The sequence below is a fragment of the Xenopus laevis genome, chromosome 6S (genome assembly GCF_017654675.1).
Source record: "Xenopus laevis strain J_2021 chromosome 6S, Xenopus_laevis_v10.1, whole genome shotgun sequence".
Lineage (NCBI taxonomy): Eukaryota > Metazoa > Chordata > Amphibia > Anura > Pipidae > Xenopus > Xenopus laevis.
The window spans coordinates 128,529,724-128,553,847 of NC_054382.1; the positions used below are offsets into that span (position 1 = coordinate 128,529,724).

General features: G+C 38.4%; 1 protein-coding gene across 4 annotated transcripts in view; it reads right to left on the reverse strand.

The window, feature by feature from the left end:
- The window catches only part of adcy8.S (adenylate cyclase 8 (brain) S homeolog), a 180,550-nt gene that overhangs the window by 86,898 nt on the left and 69,528 nt on the right, over window positions 1-24,124 (reverse strand). For all 4 annotated transcript variants that reach the window (XM_018223969.2, XM_018223968.2, XM_018223970.2 and 1 more), the window contains exons 3-6: window positions 18,777-18,907; window positions 16,655-16,766; window positions 3,010-3,137; window positions 2,161-2,319 (exon numbers count right to left, since the gene is read on the reverse strand). In XM_018223969.2, coding sequence (XP_018079458.1) covers window positions 2,161-2,319; window positions 3,010-3,137; window positions 16,655-16,766; window positions 18,777-18,907 — 530 coding nt within the window. The remainder of the gene's footprint in view (window positions 1-2,160; window positions 2,320-3,009; window positions 3,138-16,654; window positions 16,767-18,776; window positions 18,908-24,124) is intronic.

Genomic DNA, 24,124 nt, shown 5'->3' on the forward strand with positions numbered 1-24,124 from the left:
TTTTTCATAAATAAGCAAACATCTGAGTTTTTCTAAATTGTTTATTTGAAGTAGAAAAGAACCTCACAATTCAATTTTTGATAAATAAGCCCCTAGATAAACGGAGGTAATCTCAAATGCAACAGTATAGAATGTCACCATTGCAAACTTTTTTTTATCCCATGAAGTAAGTTCTGCCCAGCTATGATATACAGTATTTAGCATTGTGTCCATAAGCACTTTAGAAACTGTAAATAATGTTTTATTTAAATTCAGAAAAGAAATGTTTTGCACAGACACAAACCAAGGTTCAGTTCATAAAAAATGACCATTTTAGCAAAATAGGTTCTTTGAAAATTCACTTTAGTTTAATGTTTCAACACTTCTGTGTGCCCCGTACAGACTATGGAGCTTGGAGAACTATCAATAAATTCAAAAGGTTTTTTGCAAGATCTATAATGGAAAAACTCAAATATCAAACCATTGAAATGTAAGGTCATCAATGACAAGTCCAAAAAAAGTTAGTGATGATGGATAAATACACATAACGTTTTAAGACCCCCAAAGTAAATGTTAGGATTTAAAATTCAGAACATAATATGGGCAGACCATTCCACTCATTTTTGAATAGTTTTTTTAAAAACTTGATTGCAAAAAAATCTCAAACAAACCCAGTCAAGTTCACAATAACATTTGTTTTTTTACTTATAGTGAATGTATTTAAATCGACAAATAATTACATTATTCCATTAATTTTGACAAATTCGACTTTTTTAAAAAATCTTGTAACAATCTTATAAAATATCTTAAATGTTGGAAAGACACCCAACTGACTATTATTAGATTCTTGAAATTTTATCAGTTGAAATATCTTGAAAATTCAAATTCAATTGCAGCAAAAACTCAAATTAGAATTTTAACTATTTTGCCCCATAGACCTAGACTGACCGGCTGTTCCTCTTCGGATGCCCTATTTTGTGTTTGCGAATATGAGAGCCATATCTTTCTCGTGATGAGGTGCAACCATTAATGCTAATCTACTCCCAGCAACAGTTCTTGAAAGTACAGAAATGTAACTCCGGTGCATCAAATATGGCTGCCACCGATGGAGAGCACACAGGAAATTGTCCTTTTGAATGAATACTATTGTAGAAGGAACATTTCTGAACTGAGCATAGAAGGGATTATATGAAAGATAATGTTCGTAAGTGAAAAAGTGTAGCTAAAGAGAGAAGCAATTGTTGGCGCCATGTATAAAACAAATATATGAACACAGTGGGGCAGATTTATCAAGGGTAGAATTTCGAAGTGATAAATACTTCGAAATTCGACCATCGAATCGATTTACTTCACCGAATTTGACCGTTTTGCAGTCGAAGTGAAATCCATTCCATCCATCGATCAAACAATTTTTCTTCGACTTCAAAAAACGTAGAAAACTGCTCTAGAAGGTCCCCATAGGCTCACATAGCACTTCGGCAGGTTTAATTTGGCGAAGTATTGAAGTCGAAGTTTTTTTTAAAGAGACAGTACTTAGATTATCGAATGGTCGAATATTCGAACGATTTTACTTTGAATCGAATTCAAAGTTGAAGTCGTAGTTGTAGTATCCTATTTGATGGTCGAATTAATCCAAAAAAATTACTTTGAATTTCGAATTTTTTTACTTCGAAAATTCCCTTAATTCACTTCGACCCTTGATAAATCTGCCCAAGTGTGTGCATAATATAATGATAACAATTAAACATTGAGATGTTGTATGGTGGCCAATGCTATTTAAAAAAAAAATAACTGAGTCTCTTATATATGTCTGTATAAAAAGTTCATGGTGGCTGAACAATGTCTACGTAGAAGATTTAGGAGGACATTAGACTGTCCTTGGGAAATTATGTTGCTATTGTGTGTCTCGTGTATCAAAAACAATAAAGTTTGTTTGGGGTATTGCCAAGAAGTGTTTTGGAGATCATCTGAATTCTGCAGTGGTTGCCTTGGGGATCTTATGGGTAAGATTGCACTGGATAATGTGCGCTATGTGTATTGTTGTGTATATATGTTTATCACTAAGCAACACATATTATGGTGTGAGAAGACTACATTAATTGTTTTGTAAAAGAAACCACATGCAAAGTCAGTTAAGTATCAATAAATATGTACATAATACAAAAGAAAGTTGCTGCTTACCCAGGGATTCCACCTGATTCCAGTTTGTTCGCAATATCCACATCCCAAGACCAAACATCAAACTGCCACTTTCTCAGCCCCAAGACTCCACAAAGAACTGAACCGGAGTGAATACCTATCCTCATATCAATATCATGCTTGGTCCTTGATCTTACATACCTACAAGATAACACATGGAGATAAACAGATGGGTTTTCATCCTAGTTTTGTAATGTGTAAGCCGGCCTTCATGTTATTTCATGTTCTTGATAATTAAATAATAACATCTCCTTAGTAATAACTGAATTTCTGAAAATACACATTTAGGTGGCTATTTATCAAAATCCGAAATTTTCTCACTATTTTCTGAAAACCACTCCGACCAAATCCTTGATGCCAAAACCACAAAATCTTATTCAACGAAACCCAGCGCAGTTCAAGATATCTTCAAAATGTCAACGGGACATCTGCCATTGATTTCTACATGATCATGGTAGGATTGAGTACTTTTTTATTCTGACTTTTAACATCATCGGGGTTTAAGAAATCTCGAAAAATTCAACTTTTTTTTTTCTATGAAAAAAAAGTCCAACCAGAAAAAAATCTGACTTAATAAATTACCCATTTAATTTCTAAAAAAGAAGGTCTACCTAAAATTTCCTTGACTGGTTTGTATTACAGGAACACAGTCCGAATGATAAACCAAACAACACCCCATTGTGCTAAATTATTAAGAGAATCAAGTAACTGAATGTTCTGTAATGCAATTCGGAGGTGAAATTAAATGCAATGTACCAGCAGCTTAACTTTATGTTCCCAGAAATGAACAGACATAGGGGGACATTAAGCAAATAGATAGAGTGCAATTACCGAATTGTTTTAATCATGCTCAGTCCCATTTCTACACAGCAATGAGCGTGGTCTTGTCGTGGTTCAGGAAGTCCAGACACACAGTAATAACAATCTCCTAAGATCTTAATTCTAAGGCAGTGATGCTCCTGAAAGAGAAAATAAAGTAATGACTGACTCTAGACTCTAAATGAAACACAAACAAAACAATCAAGAATCTGCTTATTAATATTACTGCAGGATCCAACGCACATACATTTTTCTTATAATTTGACATATTTCTCTAAGCATATCACAAAGCATTTTAATTAATTTTTTAAAATATATTTTTATTTATTTATTGCATTTTTTAATAAAAAACAACAACAAAACCAGATGTAATATGTTCAACTTCAAATTTGTTCCTGTCGCCATACTGGGTTTTTATGTTTTTTCAGCCAATAACACCTGTCACAATATAATATACTTTGTTAGGCTTTTATTGCATTGCAAATCTTAATTGCGCATTGAGAAACTTTAACACCTGCTCTGCAGTTTTGATAAATATTTTGTTGCAAAACATGGTTTCAGTTTAATAACATACACTGCAAACGTTCGAAAAAGCAATTTGGTTGCAAACTTTGTGAGGAAGTCGTTGAGTTCTTAAATCAGTCAAAAATTGAGCAAACATGGTCACTAACGTTTGCAAGTGTCTTTGCGAATGTATTTTGCACTAGAGATACATATTACATTCTAGGGATGCCCTGAATCCAGGATTCGGTTCAGGATTCGGCCAGGATTCAGATTTGGCTGAATCTTTCTGCCAGGCCGAACCGAATCAGAACCCTAATTTGCATATGCAAATTGGGGACGGGCAGGGAAATTGCGTGACTTTTTGTCACAAAACAAGGAAGTAAAAAATGCTTTCCCCTTCCCACCTCTAATTTGCATATGCAAATTCGGATTCGGTATTCAGGCCAAATCTTTCGAGAAGGATTCGGGGGTTCGGCCAAATCCAAAATTGTGGATTCGGTGCATCCCTATTACATTCCCCCTGATGCCTTTGCCATGGATATCCAGGGGGAACAATGAAGAAGCAGAACTATGGGTTGAGCTAAGAATGCCTAAAAAACTCCCAGTCCCACTTAAAGACAAAGTCTAACAACAAAGTTAAAACTCCTAAAAAGCCTTGTAGGATATGGGGATAAGCACCTTTTTGCCTGTTTGCAGAAAAAAACACAAATGTATTCAAAGTTATTTGGCACAAGAAAAAATGCCCACTGATGTCAGTGCATTAAGAGAAAAACCTCTTACTGACATTCATGCATTTGGGAAGATTTCTGTGAATTTTCAACATTTGTCATTTTTTTCCTGTCCCTTAGTCAACAATTCCAGGTATGGAACCTATTCTCCATAATGTGCAGGACTTGGGTTTTTATTTGACCTTTTAGAATTTGGATCACCATACATTAAAGGAGAAGAAAAGGTTAAACTATGTAAGCTTTATCCAAATAATCTATGTAAATTTACCAGTAAACCCTGAAAGAAATGCTGCTCAGAGTCCTCTGTCAAAAGAAACATCACATTTCTTCCCTTCTATTGTGTACTCATGGGCTTCTGTATCAGACTTCCTGTTTTCAGCTTAAACCTCCAGGGCTAGGACTTGAGCATGCTCAGTTTGCTTCTCTCTCCCTCCCTTCTGTAATCTGAGCCCAGAGCTATGAGTGAGCAGGGAGAGACTCAGGCAGGAAGTGATGTCACACTAAGCGAATATGGCAGCTGCTTTCCTAAACAAACAGAGAGAACCTCTAGAGCTGTTTACTCAGGTATGGTAAAGCATTCGACAGAATAAATATATTGTGGGTAATCTATTGGCAATTTACTGCTTTGGCAGCTTTCCTTCTTCTTTAAGTCTACTTAAACATTAAGAGGCTTATTTGCTAAAACTCGACTTTTTCTCAATTTATATAAAAAAAAAAAAAGACCAAACTTCCAAACCTGAATCCCCTTAATTTATAAACAATTCCTCTCAAAAAAATAGTGATGAAAAAACGCTGCAACAAAATCTAACATCAATTGGAATCGTCCATCTTTTTCGATTTGACTCTCGAATTGTATCACTTGAGTCTTGGGGCTGAGACGGATTATTGAATGACAACCAGAGCTGAAAGCCAAAACTTTCAAGAATCATAAAGGCATAAAACATGTTCCAATTGTTAAAGGGACCATCTGCCATTGACTTTTTCATGATTTTGAATGGTTTTAGCTGGAGTATTTTTGGATGTAGGTTTTTAGCAGCTTCAGAGCATAATACATCTCAAAAAATTCAAGTTCTTTTTCATTTAAAAAAACTCAACCAGAAAAATGTGAGGTTTAATATATAGGTCCCTAAATGAACCCATTAGGCTGGTTTTGCCTCTAATAAGGATTAATCATATCTTAATTGGGATCAAGTACACTGTACCTGTACTGCTTTATTATTACAGAGAAATAACCTTTTTTATATCTATCATACCATTGTAATTCCATACTTGAGAGCTGGTGAATAAAAAGCTAAAAATTCAACGACCACAAATATTGAAAATAAAATCTAAAAGTGTGAATATCACTCTCTACATCATACTAACAGTTAACTTAAAGGCGGACAACCTCTTTAATATAGATTAAGATTTTGAAAAGAACATTTTTAGTGTCAGTACTTTAAGTTACATGCATTGTTTTATATTTATTATAGAAAGGAAACTGCCAAATACACAACCTTTAATGGGTTTGCTATCTATGTAACAAACAAGAAGGTTTGATAGTTTTTTGGGGTATTCATTTATGCATTAATGTGCACAATCAATCTGCAGGGCCTCCATTGGGGGGGAGAGGGGGGACAAGTGTCCCGGGCTCGGGGCTGAAGGGCTGCACTTTTCGAAGAGCCGGGCCCCCCCTTGACCGCTCCGCAGCCCTGCCTCTGCTTGCGAAGTCCCGAACAGCCGAATGCGGAAGTGCCAGATATACGAAGTCCTAAGCGGTAGGGATGTAGCGAACCGCTGAGTATGTGTTCGCGAACGCCGTTCGCGAACACCGGCAAAAAATGCGAACAGTTCGCGAACTGTTCGCGAACTTCGAACATCCGAAAATCGTTCGATTCGAACGATCGAAGGATTTTAATCGTTCGATTTTAGCGACCGAATGGTCGAACGATTTTGACGCGAACGTCGCGCGACGTTCGCGAACTTGCGGCGGACGCGAACAGTCGAAGTTCGCGCGAACTAGTTCGCCGGCGAACAGTTCGCCGGCGAACAGTTCGCTACATCCCTACTAAGCGGCGGAAAGACCCGAAGTCACGAAAGGAGCCGACACTGAAGTCCTGAAGCGGCGAAAAGACCCAAAGTCACAAAGACAGCTATATTTTTTTTTTGCCACCAATTTTTTTAAAAAAAAATTTTTTGGGTCCCCAATTTTTTTAACTTGTAAGGGGGCCCTGGCACCAATGAGTGGGCGGGATCAGGGGTGGGGCTTGGGTGCCAGGGTGGGGCTTGGGTGCCAGGGTGGGGCTTGGGTGCCAAGGTGGGTGGGGCCCAGGGGGCCCGAAAATTTCATTGTATGGGGCCCCGTGATTTCTTATGGCGGCCCTGTTAATCTGCCATTTATTTTCTTGGCATGCAACTCATTTCTGTTGTTGAAATTGAAATGAATGGGTCATGGTGCCAACAAACACAGCAATTTTCCCCTAAGGGTTCATCTATTATTATGGCACTGATTTTGGGAGCGCGCTGTGGAAAGCAGGTTGGCAAAGACTGATGGATCTCAGTAACTAAACATTTCAAAAACTAGAAAAAAATAATAAGGTAAATGGATTCCGACCAACATTTTTGCAATGACGTTTCCCTTGTTGAGCAATCAACCTTTCGCATGGTTTTACTTTTTATTTTGTATGTCCTTTTGGGGGGTTTATATGTGGAGAAAACTGATCACAAATAGTGATCAGAATTTTTTTAGCCAGACATGGCGAAATTCAGCACTTCATCATATGCAATTTTTTTGTGAAACTGAGACAAAAGTCTGTCGTGAAAAATTTTGCCACAACAAGAAAGTTGCCATAAGAAAAAGCGCCCATTGACTTCAATGCATTTGGACAAAAAAAGTCAGAGACAAAAAAAAGTTGTAACAAGAAAAATGCCCATTTATTTTATTGCATTTAGATTGAGAAAAAAGTGTTGCGCGTAAAAAAAATTTGACGCTTATTGACTTCAATGCATTTTTCACAGTTTTGCGAATTTTCGCAAATATTTCAACAGATTCGCTCATCACTAATCACAAGAAGTAAGAATAATGTGCCTTACATGTTATTTCCTTTAAGTTGACAATGGCTGCCTATATGGTAATCATCACAATACGCCATAATGGTTGGCAGATCTCATGTGGAGATGAATATATTTCATCTGTGACTGATCAACCAAATTATGTGATTCCAGTTAGATAAATTATTTATTCTCGGGCAATCAAAAAAATAAAATAAACATGCATGCGCTAAGCGATTCCCAACACGCGGATCAGTCAAGTGAAAGGTGGCCTTATTATGCAAGAGATAAATTGGTTAAAGGCTGTACAATATGAATAAACCCATTAGTATAATTATTTGTTTTTGTACAAAACAAACCCATTTAAGCAAAACAGATAGTAATTAGGAAAGCCTCATTAATGATGGAATAAAACACACATTTTCCCTATCACTTTTAATTTCTCAGCTGCCATTGTTTTGGATAAATTATGGGGATTTTAATGCAATTAGACCAAATGGATTATACTTATTCCAAGTGACTCTAGGTGGTGATGAAAAAAAACTTTGTACCAGAGTCTGGATGTTGTACTGCACAACTGTGCAGTGAGTTTCATTGTTACAAAATTACACTTTTATGGTTCCTATTTTATTGGCCACAAGAGGCAGCAATGCTGATCAGCCCCTAGACAAGCAGTAAACAGGGGGCTCACTTGCACCCTGGAGCCCCTGCTATTTCAGTAGATGACCATGCGCACAGCCCAATAAATTGTACTTTGTTGAGCACATGACTTAGTATAACTCTAATCTCAAAATCTTTATGAACCCCACCAAATAAGACTTTTTTGGGTGAAAAGGCCGCAGCTTGTTTATTCCATAACCTTATTCAAAACTTTGATAAAATTATCCACCAACAAACCACCGTTATTATATCAAAACAATGAGTAACAATTTGACATGTGTAAAATTACAAGCCGCTGAAGGCTGCATATAACATTTAACCATATCTTTGCAATAACTTAACGGTATTCCTGTTAACCTACCCGTTCTCCAGCCTAAGGCTAAGCCACCATCACTTGTTTTCCTACCTGTTGTGCCTCGTTGCCCCTAGAACTAGCCCCGGGCCAACTCATCTTGGCAATACCACCCCTTTTGGCTACCCAGTAGGGGAGCCCCACTACGCCAAGCTGCGATTTTGAACCCCCCACCTTCCTTGTCGGGCGGGCGGGAAAAATCTGTTGTTCCTTGTCCTTAAAAGGTAAGAATGGCTCTTCCCGCCTCTCTCACCCCTATTTAACAACAAGTCCCTCCCCTTAAGCCTCACCTTCCTTTCCTACAATCCCCAGAATGCCTAGCATTCCAGGCACCACCTTATTGAACTACTCGTTCCTCAGTCATGCCCCTCTCCGCTTCACCTGTCCCAGGGGCGCTCTGTGGGCTTCTATTTCACTGCATTTCAATACATCTGCGACATTTTACACATTAATCGCAATAAGTCTCTATCCAAGGGAGATTTTACAAACTGCTCAAAGTAGCTGAGATAAGGATCAGTTTCCCAGACTGAGAGTTTAATAATACTTTGCTCATTGAATAATCACTTCTCGCTATGTTCTACATAAACTTCCCAAAGAGTCTTATTTTTTAACAAGAGTAAAAACCACAGCACAAGCCTGTATGAGATCCATGTTGTGGACCAAGTTATGGCTAATAGTGGGGCAGGTTTTTAGCTTGGTTCATACAGAAGCCAACAAAGGGCACGCACTTGTCTTATGGTGCCAACCACCGGCGTACATGACTTTTTAAGCTTCTTTTTTCCTAAGGTGATTAGCCTATTATATGTATTACCGTTAAATTAATCTGACCACCTCTGCAGAAGATTAACTGTCACTAAAGAGAGAAGTCACATTAATCCATGGATTGTTCAACTGTTCCCAAACAGTATGGCTATAGAAGGGACCATGTTGTTTAAACTTCTACTTATCCCATTTGACACATGAAAGACAGGACACCCCTCTTTGTGGAATTTCACACACCATGAATGATGGTGAGTCCAGGTACACATGCCCCAGACCTTCAGCTTAAAGGACCAGTAACATCAAAAAAAAAATTTAAAAAAAATTTGTTAGTATACCACGAAAACAAAAAAAATCCAAGACTAATTAAACCTTAAAATCGCACAGCCTTAATTAAGAAATAACTCACCCGAAACTCCGCTTTTAAAGGCAATCCGGCGATCCTTCGTGCGATGCTCGATTTCTCCTCCCTGCCTTCCTTATAGGAGATAGCCAGGGAGGAGAAATTGATCGGCGCATGATGGATCGTTGCCGTGTCACCTTTTCTGAAGAGGAGTTTTGGTAAGTTATTTCTTAATAAAGGCTGTGCGATTTTAAACTTTAATTAGTCTTGGTGGGTTTTTTCCGTGGTATACTAACAAATTTAAATTTTTTTTTTTTTTTGATGTTACTGGTCATTTAAGATGAAGATCTGGGGCATGTGCACCTGGACCCACCGTCATTCATGGTGTGTAAAATTCCACAAAGAGGGGTGTCCTGTCTTTCATGTGTACAATAATATCCAACGAACGGCCAAGAGGAAAGATCTCCCCATCCCAAGGCTCTTCTATTCAAATCAGATCTCGATTCCTATTGCAGCATGAACAAATGAAGTGAGATAACAGATCAGATATTATTTGAGTTATCTCTGCAAAGTGTGTGTCTGCGTGAATACATGTACGTAGGTGTGCTGAACACTGTTATTATGAACCATTAAAAAAATCCTGGCGTCTATTTCCATATGAAGGATAATTATTTGTAGCGACTTGTCTAGTGACAGATGTCAAAATAATGCCGCTTAGCTGCAGTGATATAATAAGCACAGTTTAACACAGCGATGCAATAATCAGTCACATACGAATGGAGGAGAAGGATTTAATAATGTGTAAAAACTTTTCACACATTAACAAAAGTGCGTTGCACAAGCAGGACGTGGGAGAGAATGAGCCAAAAAGGTTTCACAGGAAGATGTGGATTTTCTCATGAAATTCACACAAACCTCTTTGATTAGAATGTGCCGGCCACACATCCCAAGTGGGCAGAAGCTGTGGGTGTGAAATTCAGTTGACAGTAAGCATGCTGTATGATTCAGAACCGGCGACGGCCGGGAAGAAAGGGGGATGATGAAACTTTAATAAAAGGCGAAGCTTTTGAGCAACGTCTGTCGATGATAAAACACAATGTGCTCTTAGAAGATCTGCCATTGAGAAATAATGGTTTTCTCTCTAATTAAAGAGCTTGAAACAGAAATTCAGTCATTTAGCAGCAGATTCTGTTTGTACTCTGGGTCCAACCTACAGACTTGGGCTCTGACTTATGACTAACAAGTCTAAAACTATAACAGCGGCACCCAAACTGCTAGAAAACATAATACAGACATTATATAAAAATCCCCAGGTATCATTGAAGATCATTTTCTTGGCATTCCTTTTTTCAGGATACAGTGTGGAAGGTATAATGTTGAACTGCCATGCCAGGGGGCCTTCAGGAGGTGTAAGACCAAAAGCCCACACTCCAAAAAACTCCTTCCTACTTGAATCATCATCTCTTTCTCTACTCTACTCCATCCTTCTGGTTTTATGTTCCCTTGCTTCTACAACTTTTATTTTCAACCCCACACTTTTCTTTTTCCACTGAATTTTCATCTATGTTCTCAACTCTTCTCCCTTCCCAGGCTGTACACTTGCTTATGGAACACACTACACTGGGAATGGGAGCAAAACCATAGCTACATCAGCGATATTACAGTCAGCGACCGCCTCTTGTAGGTACACACCAAGTTATGAACACCATCAGCCTTTGGCTACCTATCAGCAAGATGCTGCCTATTTCATTAAATTCAACAAATGCTTAAGAATTTAGGGCACAGATTTAAAAAACGTTTGCCTCCCCCAAATGGAAATTTCAAAATTCACCAGTTATTGTATAAGCCATGTTTTTGTGAGTAGTTTTTGCTTTAAATACTCGTCTTTTTCTTTAGTTGTTGCCTGACAGTGCCTTATCTGCTGACATTTTAGGGGCACTTTTGATCTAAAGTAGATGACCTCCTAATATGGCCCTGCTCTTAATTTTTTGCCCACTTTTGTTTTTATAATTATTTATTGGCTTTGCTTGTGGCTCACCCAACCCTGCTACTATCATATCTCTCTCTGATCTAACACTGTCTACCCAAAAGTGATCAATACAACATATCAAATGTCAAGCCCTTCTAGCCCTCACTTTGATGATACAGTTAGGGGCCCATTTACTTAGCTTGAGTGAAGGAATAGAGGAAAAAAAAAAATCGAATTTCGAATGTATATTTTTGGCTACTTCGACCATCGAATGGTTTACTTCGACCTTCGACTACAACTTTGAATCGAACGATTCAGACTAAAAAACGTTTGACTATTCGACCTTTCGATAGTCGAAGTACTGTCTCTTTAAGAAAAAACTTCGACCCCCTAGAACGCCACCTAAAAGCTCCGAAGTCAATGTTAGCCTATGGGGAAGGTCTCCATAGGCTTCCTAAGTATTTTTTGGTCGAAAAAAATCGTTTGATCGATGGATTAAAATCTTTTGAATCAAACGTTTCGAAGGATTTAATCGATCGATTATAGGTTTGATCGAACGAATATCGCTAAATCCTTCGACTTCGATAATCAAAGTTGAAGGATTCAACTTCGACAGTCGAATATCGAGGGTTAATTAACCCTCAATATTCGACCTTAAGTAAATTTGCCCCCTAAAGAAAAAAGCTTCAGTTAAAAACCCACAAGGCTCAACCTGGTGGCAACAGGGAGTGCACACAAAGTAGGCCAGGTGCAAAGCTGATAAGCAAGTGGTTGGCCATATAATAGTTAAGAAGAGAACCCGAACCTCTCTGAAAATTAAGAACAATGATGAATGAGAAGGCAGAAGCAGATCTAAGTGAAAGCAAGTGTGAGACAGATGCAAGTTCTGTAAAACAGATGTACCATTTGTAAGGAGCTTGCATTCGTTTGTCAATGTAAATTAGTATGCGGAAAGGGAACAGCTTATCAAAATGTCATCCTTGTGCGCATTAGTATTCCAATTAGCTGCAAATATGGAACCTCAGCAAGACAATGGGAACATTCAGGCAATTTAGGTGTGTGGGAAATTGATCAGGTTGTAAGAGCCCTTATCTAATTATATAAAATCAGTTAGTAAAATGATTCTAAAACTGAAAATTATAAGAATGAACCCCTCCCACACATTATATGATCTTGCCAAAATTAATCAGGACTATAACCTTTAAGAAACCCATAAACCCTGTCAATAATACTAATATTTAATAATACTAATTTTTAAAATATTGATGTGTTGAACGTGGGCGTCATTACTATTGAGTATTACATTTATTTATATATTTTAATTTGGGAATAAGACATGGATGTTCAACAGAGAGGCCAGTGAAGCACTTGAGAAGGCTAGGGTTCCATAAAATTGTTCTGAAGGGCCATAAATGTATGAATATGTTAAACATTCCCCAGTCTAACATAACCTTGAATACCCATGAGATTGCTTAATTTCTGAGTAAGTCCTTGTGAATTCAGGGAGTAAGGAGGAACAGACTACTTATGACTATGTTGATTCCATGATTATTATATTGACTGGACTGGATTTAAGGATCATAGAAATATTGGGAAACACATTCAGTGGTGGAGTTATTTGCTTAAATCTGCATCAAATATAACGTCAGTGGAGATGGAAAATTCTTAAAATATTAGCTGTCTTTGATATACCTCTACAACAAGGATAATGGAGGGTGTAGGCTAGTGGCTGAAGTTGTATTATCTGAATCTTTTTGGGGTTGGGGCAATAAACAAAGCAGTTAGACATGGAGCTGGTCAGTATCATAAAACTATACCATCATAAACCAGTATAATCCTGTACTTAGTACAATTCAACAGGAACAGTCCCCTAATTTGCCCATAACTAGAAATGAGACATACAAACTACACTGTGCTAAATACTCCCCTGTAGAAATGTGGCTCCCCATATTGCATAAACTCACATGCTGCTGTGTTCTATTGTCAACACATGTAAAGGGAAGGTGGCAATAGGTCATAATTCTCTTAGTAGGATGAGTTACAGGTAATTCTGTTGGGTGCTGTCCATGGTATCGAATGACCGGTGTCCATTGCAAAAAGGTTTCAAAGGGTTTTGCTTTCCATTATTGCATTTCAAATGTTAGCAGTTTTGAAAAAAAAATGTTGTATCATGGCCACCCAACATGGGGTGATTTCCACTGATAGTAAATATAAATGTCAACTGTTCTGTTGTTCTCTGAACTGTCCCACATTGATCACATACAGTCACACCACTAATGTAATGCAAAACTCGCTCTCATGCAAGAGAGAACTCTGACCAAGAATGTTTAAACTGGTAAGCCAGCAGCTGATATAACGGAGATGTCAACCTCCCAAGAAGCGCAATGAAGAAGGCTATTGACCATTAAAATGTGCACTTATTTGCCCCAACCATGGGGTAAATTTATTAAAGAGTGAAGTTCCGACACTAGAGTGAAATTCCGCAGCTCACAATTAATTTCTATGGGATTTTGAAAGGCGTATTTATCAATGGGTGAAAGTGAAAGTTCACCCTTTAATAAATACGCCTTTAAAAATCCCATAGAAATGAATGGAAAGTGGCGGAATTGCACTCTAGTGGCGAACTTCACTATTAACTTCACTCTTTGATAAATATAACCCTAGGTCTCTTAGCCTGTCCTGTCGGTGGTTTAAATACGAATGACCCTAAAAATACAGGAGAGTTGAAAGGATTAAACTGCAATAAAGTGTTTAAATATTATTTAAACACTATATAAAGATGGAGATATGGCCCAGATGAATCTCTATGAAACTTAGACATTCTCATTCTTTTACATGAGAATAATTGGATAATATCCACACATCTACTTCTGGAAGTGGTTACACACGCTATTGGGCGACCGGAAGTGACGTAATTCATGCGCGCCACCACGAGGGACACCAATGGAAGGAGGATTTAAGGAGGAGTGAGTCTGTTTTCATGTTGGTGTGCTGTGTAGGCATTTGCCCGGTGTGTTTTTTGGTCCTAATTTTTTTAATGGTCCTATTAATTGTTATTTTTTCTTATCTATTTTCAATTGACTAATAGTGCCTGACTAGTGAGTTGGAGCCCGAAATGGTTTGCTAGTGGGTGGGTGATTGCTGTCCGACTACTGCGGAACTGCAACTCCCTACATCAAAACAAACAAACTGAGATCCTCAAAGGCAAAGGCATGGCTATCTGATGACAACCCAAGGTTTGTTGTCTTGGCAGTCTAATTGATTTACTAAACAAGGTGGCTTCATATGACAGACGGTATCACAAAACAGTTCAAACAGCTGTTTCAGGAACAGATTTTTGAGTCTAGAGTTTCACCCGAGCAACTTCTCCTGCATTTTGAATGACACAGCTAAGAAATATATTGGTAGACATGGTAGTATACTCCTACAGTTCTCACACTCTATCTAAACATCCAGGAATATGGACTAGCTACTGCTTCACCCTTTCTTGTAATTAACAAAAAAAAAAAAAAACAGGAATAGTCTGCATTACAACTTTTAATTGGTTCCAAAGAGCTAATAGACTAGGACAATATGTGTCCCTGCATTAGTAAAGAAGCTCAAAAGGGCTGTAGGTAACAAGCTCCAAGTTGCTCGATATGTGTTAGATGGCATCTGGGTAATTCAATTAATCTTTGGGTAAGATTTCCCTAGGTAATAACAAAACTGTGATATGAATCATAGGTCCAAAAAATATAAAACATTAAGTCCCAATAAAGTGGACTTTTACATTCTGGAAGAATAAATAGGCCTTCTCCCCAATTCTAGCCCATTTGGCCTTTAGTAGCAGACCCCCAGACACTGCTCCATGTCCCCATTGGAGTGCCAGTCCCAGAGATTTGGAACCACTGCTGTTCAAATAAGAATCGTATATACCCATACAATTGAGTATGAGGTTGTCTCCAACCTCTATCTATCTATCCATCCATCCATCTAGATATATATATATATATATATATCATATCATGCATATCATTTTGCTATGACTAATAACCACAGCTCATTCACATTTGAAATCTGACATTTGAATTTTGACAAGAAATGTTGATGAAGCACAAAAATAGAGGTTTTATGATTCACTTTATTTGCCCAACATGTCTATGACATTATACACTTACAATCTTGCACGGTTACATTTCTGCTTGACTAAGACCCCTGTGAGACTAAAAGGGATTCTAATATGTAACACATGTTGGTGCAGTAGCTTTCTACCTGTAACATTCCATGTCTCCACATGCGCTTCAATTTCAAGGAAACTTCAGTGTGGTCATAAGAAAGTTTCGTTTTGCAATTTCTGATTTTTTTTTTTTGACTACACCAGGATTAAGCCCAAGAACAGTCACCTGAGCTTTCTCATAAAGTTAATCCAACGGTACAGTATACTCTCCAACTCTCTCCTTTAGAAATGTGCATGTAGGGAGATTAAAGGTTACAGTACATCTCATTCTACTGTGAAGAAGTGAATTAAATAAGAAGTGAATTAGACTTTCTCTGTAGGTAGGGATGTTTCAGGTGCCTTTGCCACCCAGAGGCGTCATTTGGATGCCATCCCCTCCTCGCACCCAGCGATTACCTTTCAGAACATCAGAACATAGCAAAGGGTGCTGAATTTCTAGTGCAGAGAGCCCAATTGCTCATCTCATTGTAGCAACGCCCCTGAGGTAAGTGAACCTTATTGCCCCAAGGGAATGATGAGTAATCCCTAGTTTAGAAAAGGGAGAATTAACTAGGCCTAAAACTTTGTTCAACACTCTGCAGAGGAGGGTGGATAGTAGTGGGATGCCTTGGTAAAGAAGCATTCTGAAATAAGGATAGCCAGGTAGAGGGATTGGATGGTATGAAAATAACCCCTGTTCTAACACCCTCTGAAAGTGTGGAGCAAGAGTAGAGTAGTAAGTTTGAACAACTGTCTGCTCCACATAGGAAGAGTAGGATGAATCCCAAGATTATTACCTGGAGTAGGGGCTTGTTACGTCATTATGACCAGGGTAGTAGACAATGCATTTGAGGCATCACTATGAGAGCTGGGACGCAGGGGTTGGACACCTGATGACTAGCCCTCCTAAAGTGACTAGTAATCATTGGTTATTGTGAAGGATTATCACATGTGTATGTATCAACTACCTTTTCCTTTAATACTACAGAGTATACTCACGCGTACAGCCTGACCATACCCAGAAAGTAGCATGGAAACACTTAAAAAATAAAAAATAATATTGGAGAACATTAAATATAAAATCATTTAGATAGTTTCTAAAGTGAATGCAACTCACATGAGCCAATCGATCAAATCTCGCAAAAAGTTCATTCAACATCCGGACTAACTCCTGGGCTGAAAGTGTGGTGGACAGGTTTGTGAATCCTTTGACGTCTGCAAAAAGAATGCTGAATAAAACATGGAAATAGGATTAATATTTCATTTTCATTAGTAGACTAGTTGATAATAACTGAACATCTTCTCAATTCCCTATAGATTCCTTATTGCCCTGCCCATTAGGGAACTCTTGGCAAAAAGCTTTCTCAGGGGCACTTAAAGCAATAATTGGTTCAGCATTACCTTGACTTCAGCGCAAATAGGAAATCGAATGGTACAGAGGGATCTGCTATCAACTTAGGTACAGAAAGCATTAAGAGAGGAGTGTGCACTTCATCCTCATTGAGGCTAAATTAAGTTGTTTGCATATATTACAGCTCATTAGCCAGAGACTTAGAAGAATTCTTTGAATGCTCGAAAAAAAACGCCGGGAAGAAGTGAGAATTCAGTTAAATGGATTAGGTTATTATGCATTTCACGCAATCATTACTAACTAATTCAAGGACTCCTGTATAAAAGCCAAATTGAATTGTTCAAACCAAAGAAAATAATGACAATATTATATTAGTTTATAAACAATAAGGAAAAACGCAGTAAGTTTGCACAATGTAAAATATATGCAAGATATTCTACTGGCATTGGGACTTAGATTGTGAGCTCTGCGGGGCAGGGATTCCTCTAGTGTAACTTTGTAATTATTCATATTGTGATAACCCCCTGTTTGTTCTATCCATTTACTCTTCGGCTGTACAGTGCTGCATACATAAGTAGTGCTTTATACAGTACGGAAAAATACACATTCACACAAGTGCTAAAAAAACACACAATCAATCCCTTTAGGGCCCATACATGATGCACTGGCTTCTGTAGAAGAGGAAAGTGCAAGTTGCATTTTGAACCTGGTCCTGTATTAAAAAAAGTGTAGAATAACCCACATAGGAGAGCAAACACTATTTTCACCGTTAGTAAAAATGAGCCTGTTTAATGAGCCTTTAAAGGAGAAGGAAAGGTTAAAACTAAGTAAGCCTTATCAGAAAGGTCCATCTAAATATACCAGTAACCCCTCAAAGTAATGTTGCTCTGAGTCCCCTGTCAAAAGAAATACTGCATTTCTTTCCTTCTATTGTGTACTCATGGGCTTCTGTATCAGACTTCCTGCCTTCAGCTTAAACCTCATTGCCCTGGGCAAGAGCATGCTCAGTTTGCTCCTCTCCCCCCACCCCTCCCTTCTCTACTGTAATCTGAGCCCAGAGCAGGGAGAGACTCAGGCAGGAAGTGATGTCACACCACATTAATACTGCAGCTCCTATCCTAAACAAACAGAGAGTTTCTAGAGCTTTTTACTCAGGTATGGTAAAACATTCTACAGAATAAATATAGCATTCTAGCTTGCACTATTGCAGCTAATCTATTGGCAATAAAATGCCTCCGTAGCTTTCCTTCTCCTTTAAAATTCTATTTAAGTGAACAGAGAGCTGGTGATGTCATCTCTGATAAACTGTGGTGAACTCTATCTTCAATCTCATGAATATAAATATTCCCCATATAGAATGAGATTGTTTGTTCTCATTGTGTCCAGGTCCATCTATTAAATTCTTTTTATATAATGTGTTCCCTGTAGCTTTGCTTAGGGGACTGGACTTTCTCAATGTTTTGACTAATCGCATCCTACCTACCCTACAGAAAATTTATTATTGATATTTGGTGCTCTAATCTTGAGGTCAAGATATCTGACCTTGTTTCTAATAAAGAACGTAAGGTCCATCAGAGATTCCACCATCACCACTTCCAACACCCAATAAACCCCAGGGTAGATTTACAGTAAATGAGAGGAGAGACCATAATAATATTCTGAAAAGGGAAAATTAAATAAATTATAGTTGTTCACATGACATTTTAGCTTTGAAGTTGCAGTTGGAGGGCCACAGTTGGATGTAAATATTAAAAACAACTAAGGGGCCCTACTGATTCTAGAAACCCCTCTCTTCCTTACCCAAAAAGATTCCCTGACCACCAGCAGTGTATGAAACCTATAATAAGGAACATCTGCAGGTAAATGTGCTGATCATTACTTCCCTTACCTTACATTTTCATAGCGATGGATATAAATCTTGTGGAACTGATGCTGTAGATGTTCATCTTCAACATTGGTCATGTCATTGATCATTTCAAGTACAACAAATCGGGGTAATACTGATAAAACTAGTCTTTCCTGTAAAACAGTAGGACAGTTACCTGTTAGAAGAATGTTCTTGTTGAAAAATGGGATCTATTGGAAAGACATGATCATTGTTGGCTAAAAGTCTACCCATCAACTCATTGTAGTTCATGTCGTAACCAGGTTATTAGTCATTTGGTTGCAGCATAATAAGTCATGAATAACCTGTAATATATATACATCTAAACAGAGAGTAAATATGTTGGGGTTCCTTGACCCAAATAAAATCTTTGGCCAGTGGTCTTGTATTACCTACATGTAGAGGAGTTAACCTAGAGGTTCATTAATCAGCCTTTGATGTGTAGAAGACTTTGGTTCGATTCACTGTGTCAACTCTTTGTGACCCTGGAAAATTCAGTTAATGATGCTCCAGCATACTTAGTGTGCCTATAATTAGTATCAGATTGGGGGAGGTCCAGGTCAAACAGGACTGCCACATTAAGACCCTCGGCCTGTACCCCAGCTGTGCCGCCAGAGCGTACCATCTAATCTCTCCATCCTCTGGCCCAGCATAACCCTGCATATAATGCTTTCTTGATTGCTGTAAACGTGCTTTGGGTTCCACGGAGAAAAGTGTTACATAAATGATTCCCTTTTTCTTGGAATACCTTATTTATGTCTAATATCACTGGGTGTATAATAGGCTGTGCATTATTCCTTATATTGGATTTTTTCTATATAGCACCAGCCTGTTTCACAGCAATATACAACCAAGTATCAAACATATAAATGATTGGCTGCCTATCGTTAAGGTTTTGGCTTTAATATAGGCTTTTGTGCCAGTTTCAACTCTTATAAAATACTCATTAATACTTATCTAATACTCATTTAGTCAATGCCTTCTGAGTCTAGTTCCAAAATGTGTCGAGAGCTTGTCAGAAGAAACAGTGATCTGGAGCATTTTTTTACAAATATTGTGAATCCATCACTTTGCCTACTATTAATTTAGGACAATGGCTGTTGGAATTTTTCACTTGAAGCCCTGCAACATTTTGGTAAGAGCCAAAGTTTTACCCCAATTATATATCATCATTGATCTTCAAGCTGGGCTTTCACATGTAACTAGAAAAGCAAATAGGTATTCTTCCCAAATCTCAACCGCTCTGACCTTCAGGGAGACCCACTGCCTCTGCTCTAGCCTCTAAAAAAGGATCCAACCCCACTGTTAACAGATTTTAATCTCTGGTGTAGTTCTCTGTTTCATTCCATCAGCTCTTCTGCTGTCAGCAGCTCCCAGAAGTCTTACCCATGCCTGGTATTCAAAACCCCACTTGGAAATCTACATATTTTTCAGCCAGGCTGGAATTCACACATTGGGCACTAAAGAAAGCAGAGCGTTCCAAATGGCTGATTTAACATTCCGGCAGATTGAATATCTTGCTTTTCCACGCTACACTGCTCTTTTATAAAAATGCAAAAGCAACACACATAAGGCAGGGGGGGGAAAATCCCAGACAAAACAAGCCTTTTCTCCAGATCTTTCAAGTTGCCCCTCGGAATGATAATGAACTGGCCAAGAAAGAATTTGCTCAGAAATTGGATTTTGCTTTGCGTGTAAAATTCCCATTTGATTTTTAGCTTAAATGATACAGATGCAGCAATTTTAAAGAATTAAGTTAGGGTGTAGCAGACGCAGAAAAAGCATGAGTGACGGTTTGTGTAGGCGCTTAACTGGGGAAAACAAGAGAGCAATGTTGTTAAGTATTGGGCAAACTCAGAACTGAGCCACTAACTTGCCAAACAAAGGTCAGTAACTATTAATAACCACTTAATTTAGATGCATAGAGAAAGGAATTGCCCCCATAGGCAAATTTGAGCACCTTCAGTTTTATCCAATTTTCTTCTATCCAGCTGTACCTATGAGCAGCCTAATCTGGGTTTTAGGCTGTGTCAGGTTTTATTGTATTTTTAGAGGCTTTAAGACACATGTTCCAACTATAGAAAGGTCTGAGAGAAAGCTTTTAGTTGTGTGAAACAGCTTTATACTGCACTGGTTTATAGCATTTTAATACATTTCTATCCAAAAGAATTTATCAAGGTCAAGGAATTGTTGGCAACATCCCAACCCAGAAATCATGGGGCCTAAACTATAGGGCCTAGACAGGTCTATTATTCCCATAGCAACGCATGCCCCCTAAGGAAGGGCCCTGCCAACTAAGTAAAATGTGGACCCAATTTAATTGGTAGTCTTAATAGAATAACCATCCTCCAGAAACTCCTGTTTTAGCCAAACTCTCTCCATGATTATGTGTCTGGGTCCCCTGCAGCACACCCACCTGCCCCACTTGACTGGGGTACTTGCCCATCCAAATGCATACATATTTAAGATGCATGGAAAATGCATACAAATTGCATTTGGAAACATTTACAGACACATCAATTTATGTTTTTTACATATGTTTAAAGGAAAAGTAAACATTTAAAATAAATGAATGCAAAATTGATGTGGATGCTATTCAAAGCACTTTTGCAATGTACATTCATTGTTTATTTTTCTTCCATTCCAAAATATTATGGGATACATGTGCTGCTAATATGAATGAATTTTGTTACAACAGCGCCACCTGCTGGTCAGTTTCCCACCAGTCTGACCACCAAGTAGTCAAGGAAGTTGTCAGGAGAAAGAAAGAGGCTGCTCTGATGTTCTTCTGCTTAGGAATAAAATTAGAAACCTTTCTCACACCTTTCCTAAGCAGAAGAACATCAGAGCAGCCTCTTTGTTTCTCCTGACAACTTCCTTCACTACTTGGTGGTCAGACTGGTGGGAAACTGACCAGCAGGTGGCGCTGTTGTAACAAAATTCATTCATATTAACAGTACATGTACATTAATATCTTTTAAAGAAAAAATAAATAATGAATGTACATTGCAAAAGTTCTTAGAATAGCACCCATTGGATAGGCATGGGGGCAGCCATTCAAGCACAGGATACACCGTAGATAACAGATATGTTTTGATGAATCTCATTGTATACTGCAGAGGTTATATGTAAAAATAAACAAAGATAAGTTGTTGTGCAAAATAACTTATCTCTTAGCCTTAGTCCTATAGCATGAATGCACCCCAAGGCTGATTTTTAGGAGCTAAATTACCTACTTACATATTTTATTTAAGGGTGGTGGCACACGTAGCATTCCAATGGAGATTAGTCGCCCAGTGACAAATCTCCTCAACTTCAGGCGACTTCGGAAAAATGATATGAAGCGATCCGATTGTCATTTATATACTGAACTTATTGCACCACCCTAAACGTTTATATTGCCCTTCCTACATGTGACCTGCTCTTAATGCCCCATTGTTCTCCAGAAGAAAGGGTTGTTGCCAGTTTTGACCAAGGATATTCCCTGCATTTTGCTGCTGTGAGAAAGTATAAGGTATAAGGAGGAATAAGATCAGTGCACACCAGGGCTACAGCAAAATAATAGGCTCCTAGGCTGACAATAAAGGCTGTGATCTCATTCTTGGCTTTGCACTGCAATAGGAGACAGTTACACTGCTATACTATGGCATTACAATGATGCTATCCTTAATGTATGAATCATTATCCCACCACCATAAATGAATAATGGTGGCTCACTTTCACACAAAATGCACCAGTTAATAGAAGGAAAGAATCCAGTTCTCGAGTTCCCTATATACATATTGTTTCATTCTAAGGAACGATATTTTATTCATCTTGGTGCCAATGTAACTAGACCAGCTTTTGATCTGAGTATGCATAGTATGGAATCTATTATCCAACATGTTTGGGCGTAAGGGGTCTTTCTGTACTATGGAGCACCATGCTTTATCATCTAGGAGAAAACGTCCAAACTCCTTGCAGATAGTCAGGAGTGATCTCAGGGTGCCAGTGCTGTAAGGTAGCTAAACATTGAGCCATGAAAGAGTAAACTCAAAGCATTCATGGATTGCTTATTTTAACAGGAATCCATGGGAAGTGACTTTCCATATTTTTAGAGCTTTTATCAAGATCTTGGATTATGGGTTCCCATATAACAGATCTCATAGCTGCAATTAGTAAACTAGTCTTCGCTTGGCATGGGAGAAGAAATTCAGGCAGACCCACTTACCAGTAGACTGGTCTATCCCTAGAGCTGAGGTCCCCAACTTTTTGTACCCGTGAGAAACTGGGGAGCCACATAATATGGAAACAATTAAAGGAGCAAGAATTTGCCAGTGAATTATACTCTTAAATACAGAAGGAATGCACTCAAAAAAGAAGTGTTTTGGGCTGGTTTATTGAATATTTCTGCAAATATTTGCAAAAACCCTACAAGTCCCTTCCACTTCCTGCTGCTGTGCAGGGGAGCCAGCAGCATTCAGAACTGCAATGTAGGAAAGGAACCAATCAGCAGCTAGGCTGACCTAATAGGGAACTTAGGTCTGTCTTTGCCTGTGTGGCTGCGGGCTTTGATTGGCTGTTCCCCTCCTATTGTGCTTCAGGCAGGGACCGCTAGGACACGCCAATCCCTCATTTGAAACATGAACATAGACCATAGCACATCTAAAGGGACCTCCAATAAAGGGGTCATTTTTTAAGATAATATCAATTTTTAGCCTAGAGTAAACCCGGAACCCTATACAGGTATGGGACCTGTTATCCAGAATGTTCAGGACCTGGGGTTTTCCAGTTAAGGGATCTTTCCGCAACTTTGATCTTCATACCTTAATTCTACTAGAAAATCATGTAAACATTCTGCTTCCAATAAGGATTAATTCTATCTTAGTTTGGATGAAGAAAACTGTACTGTATTATTAATACAGAGTTAAAGCAAATAATTATCTAAAATAAGATTATTTGATTACAATAGAGTCTATGGGAGATGGCCTTTCCATCAGTGGGAGCTTTCTGGATAATGGGTTTTTTGAATAATGGATCCTATACCTCTATTATGCATTTTTTGGGGTTCCCAAATAAAGACTATGCTTGGCTGGGGATCCATTGGTATTACTGGGCTGTAGGAACTTCTCTTTGGTCTTACACTTGGGGGCCGATTCACTAACTTCGAGTGAAGGATTCGAAGTAAAAAAACTTTGAATTTTGAAGTGTTTTTTGGGCTACTTCGACCATCGAATGGGCTACTTCGACCTTCGACTACGACTTCGACTTTGAATCGAAGGAATCGAACTAAAAATCGTTTGACTATTCGACCATTCGATAGTCGAAGTACTGTCTCTTTAAGAAAAAACTTCGACCCCCTAGTTCGCCAT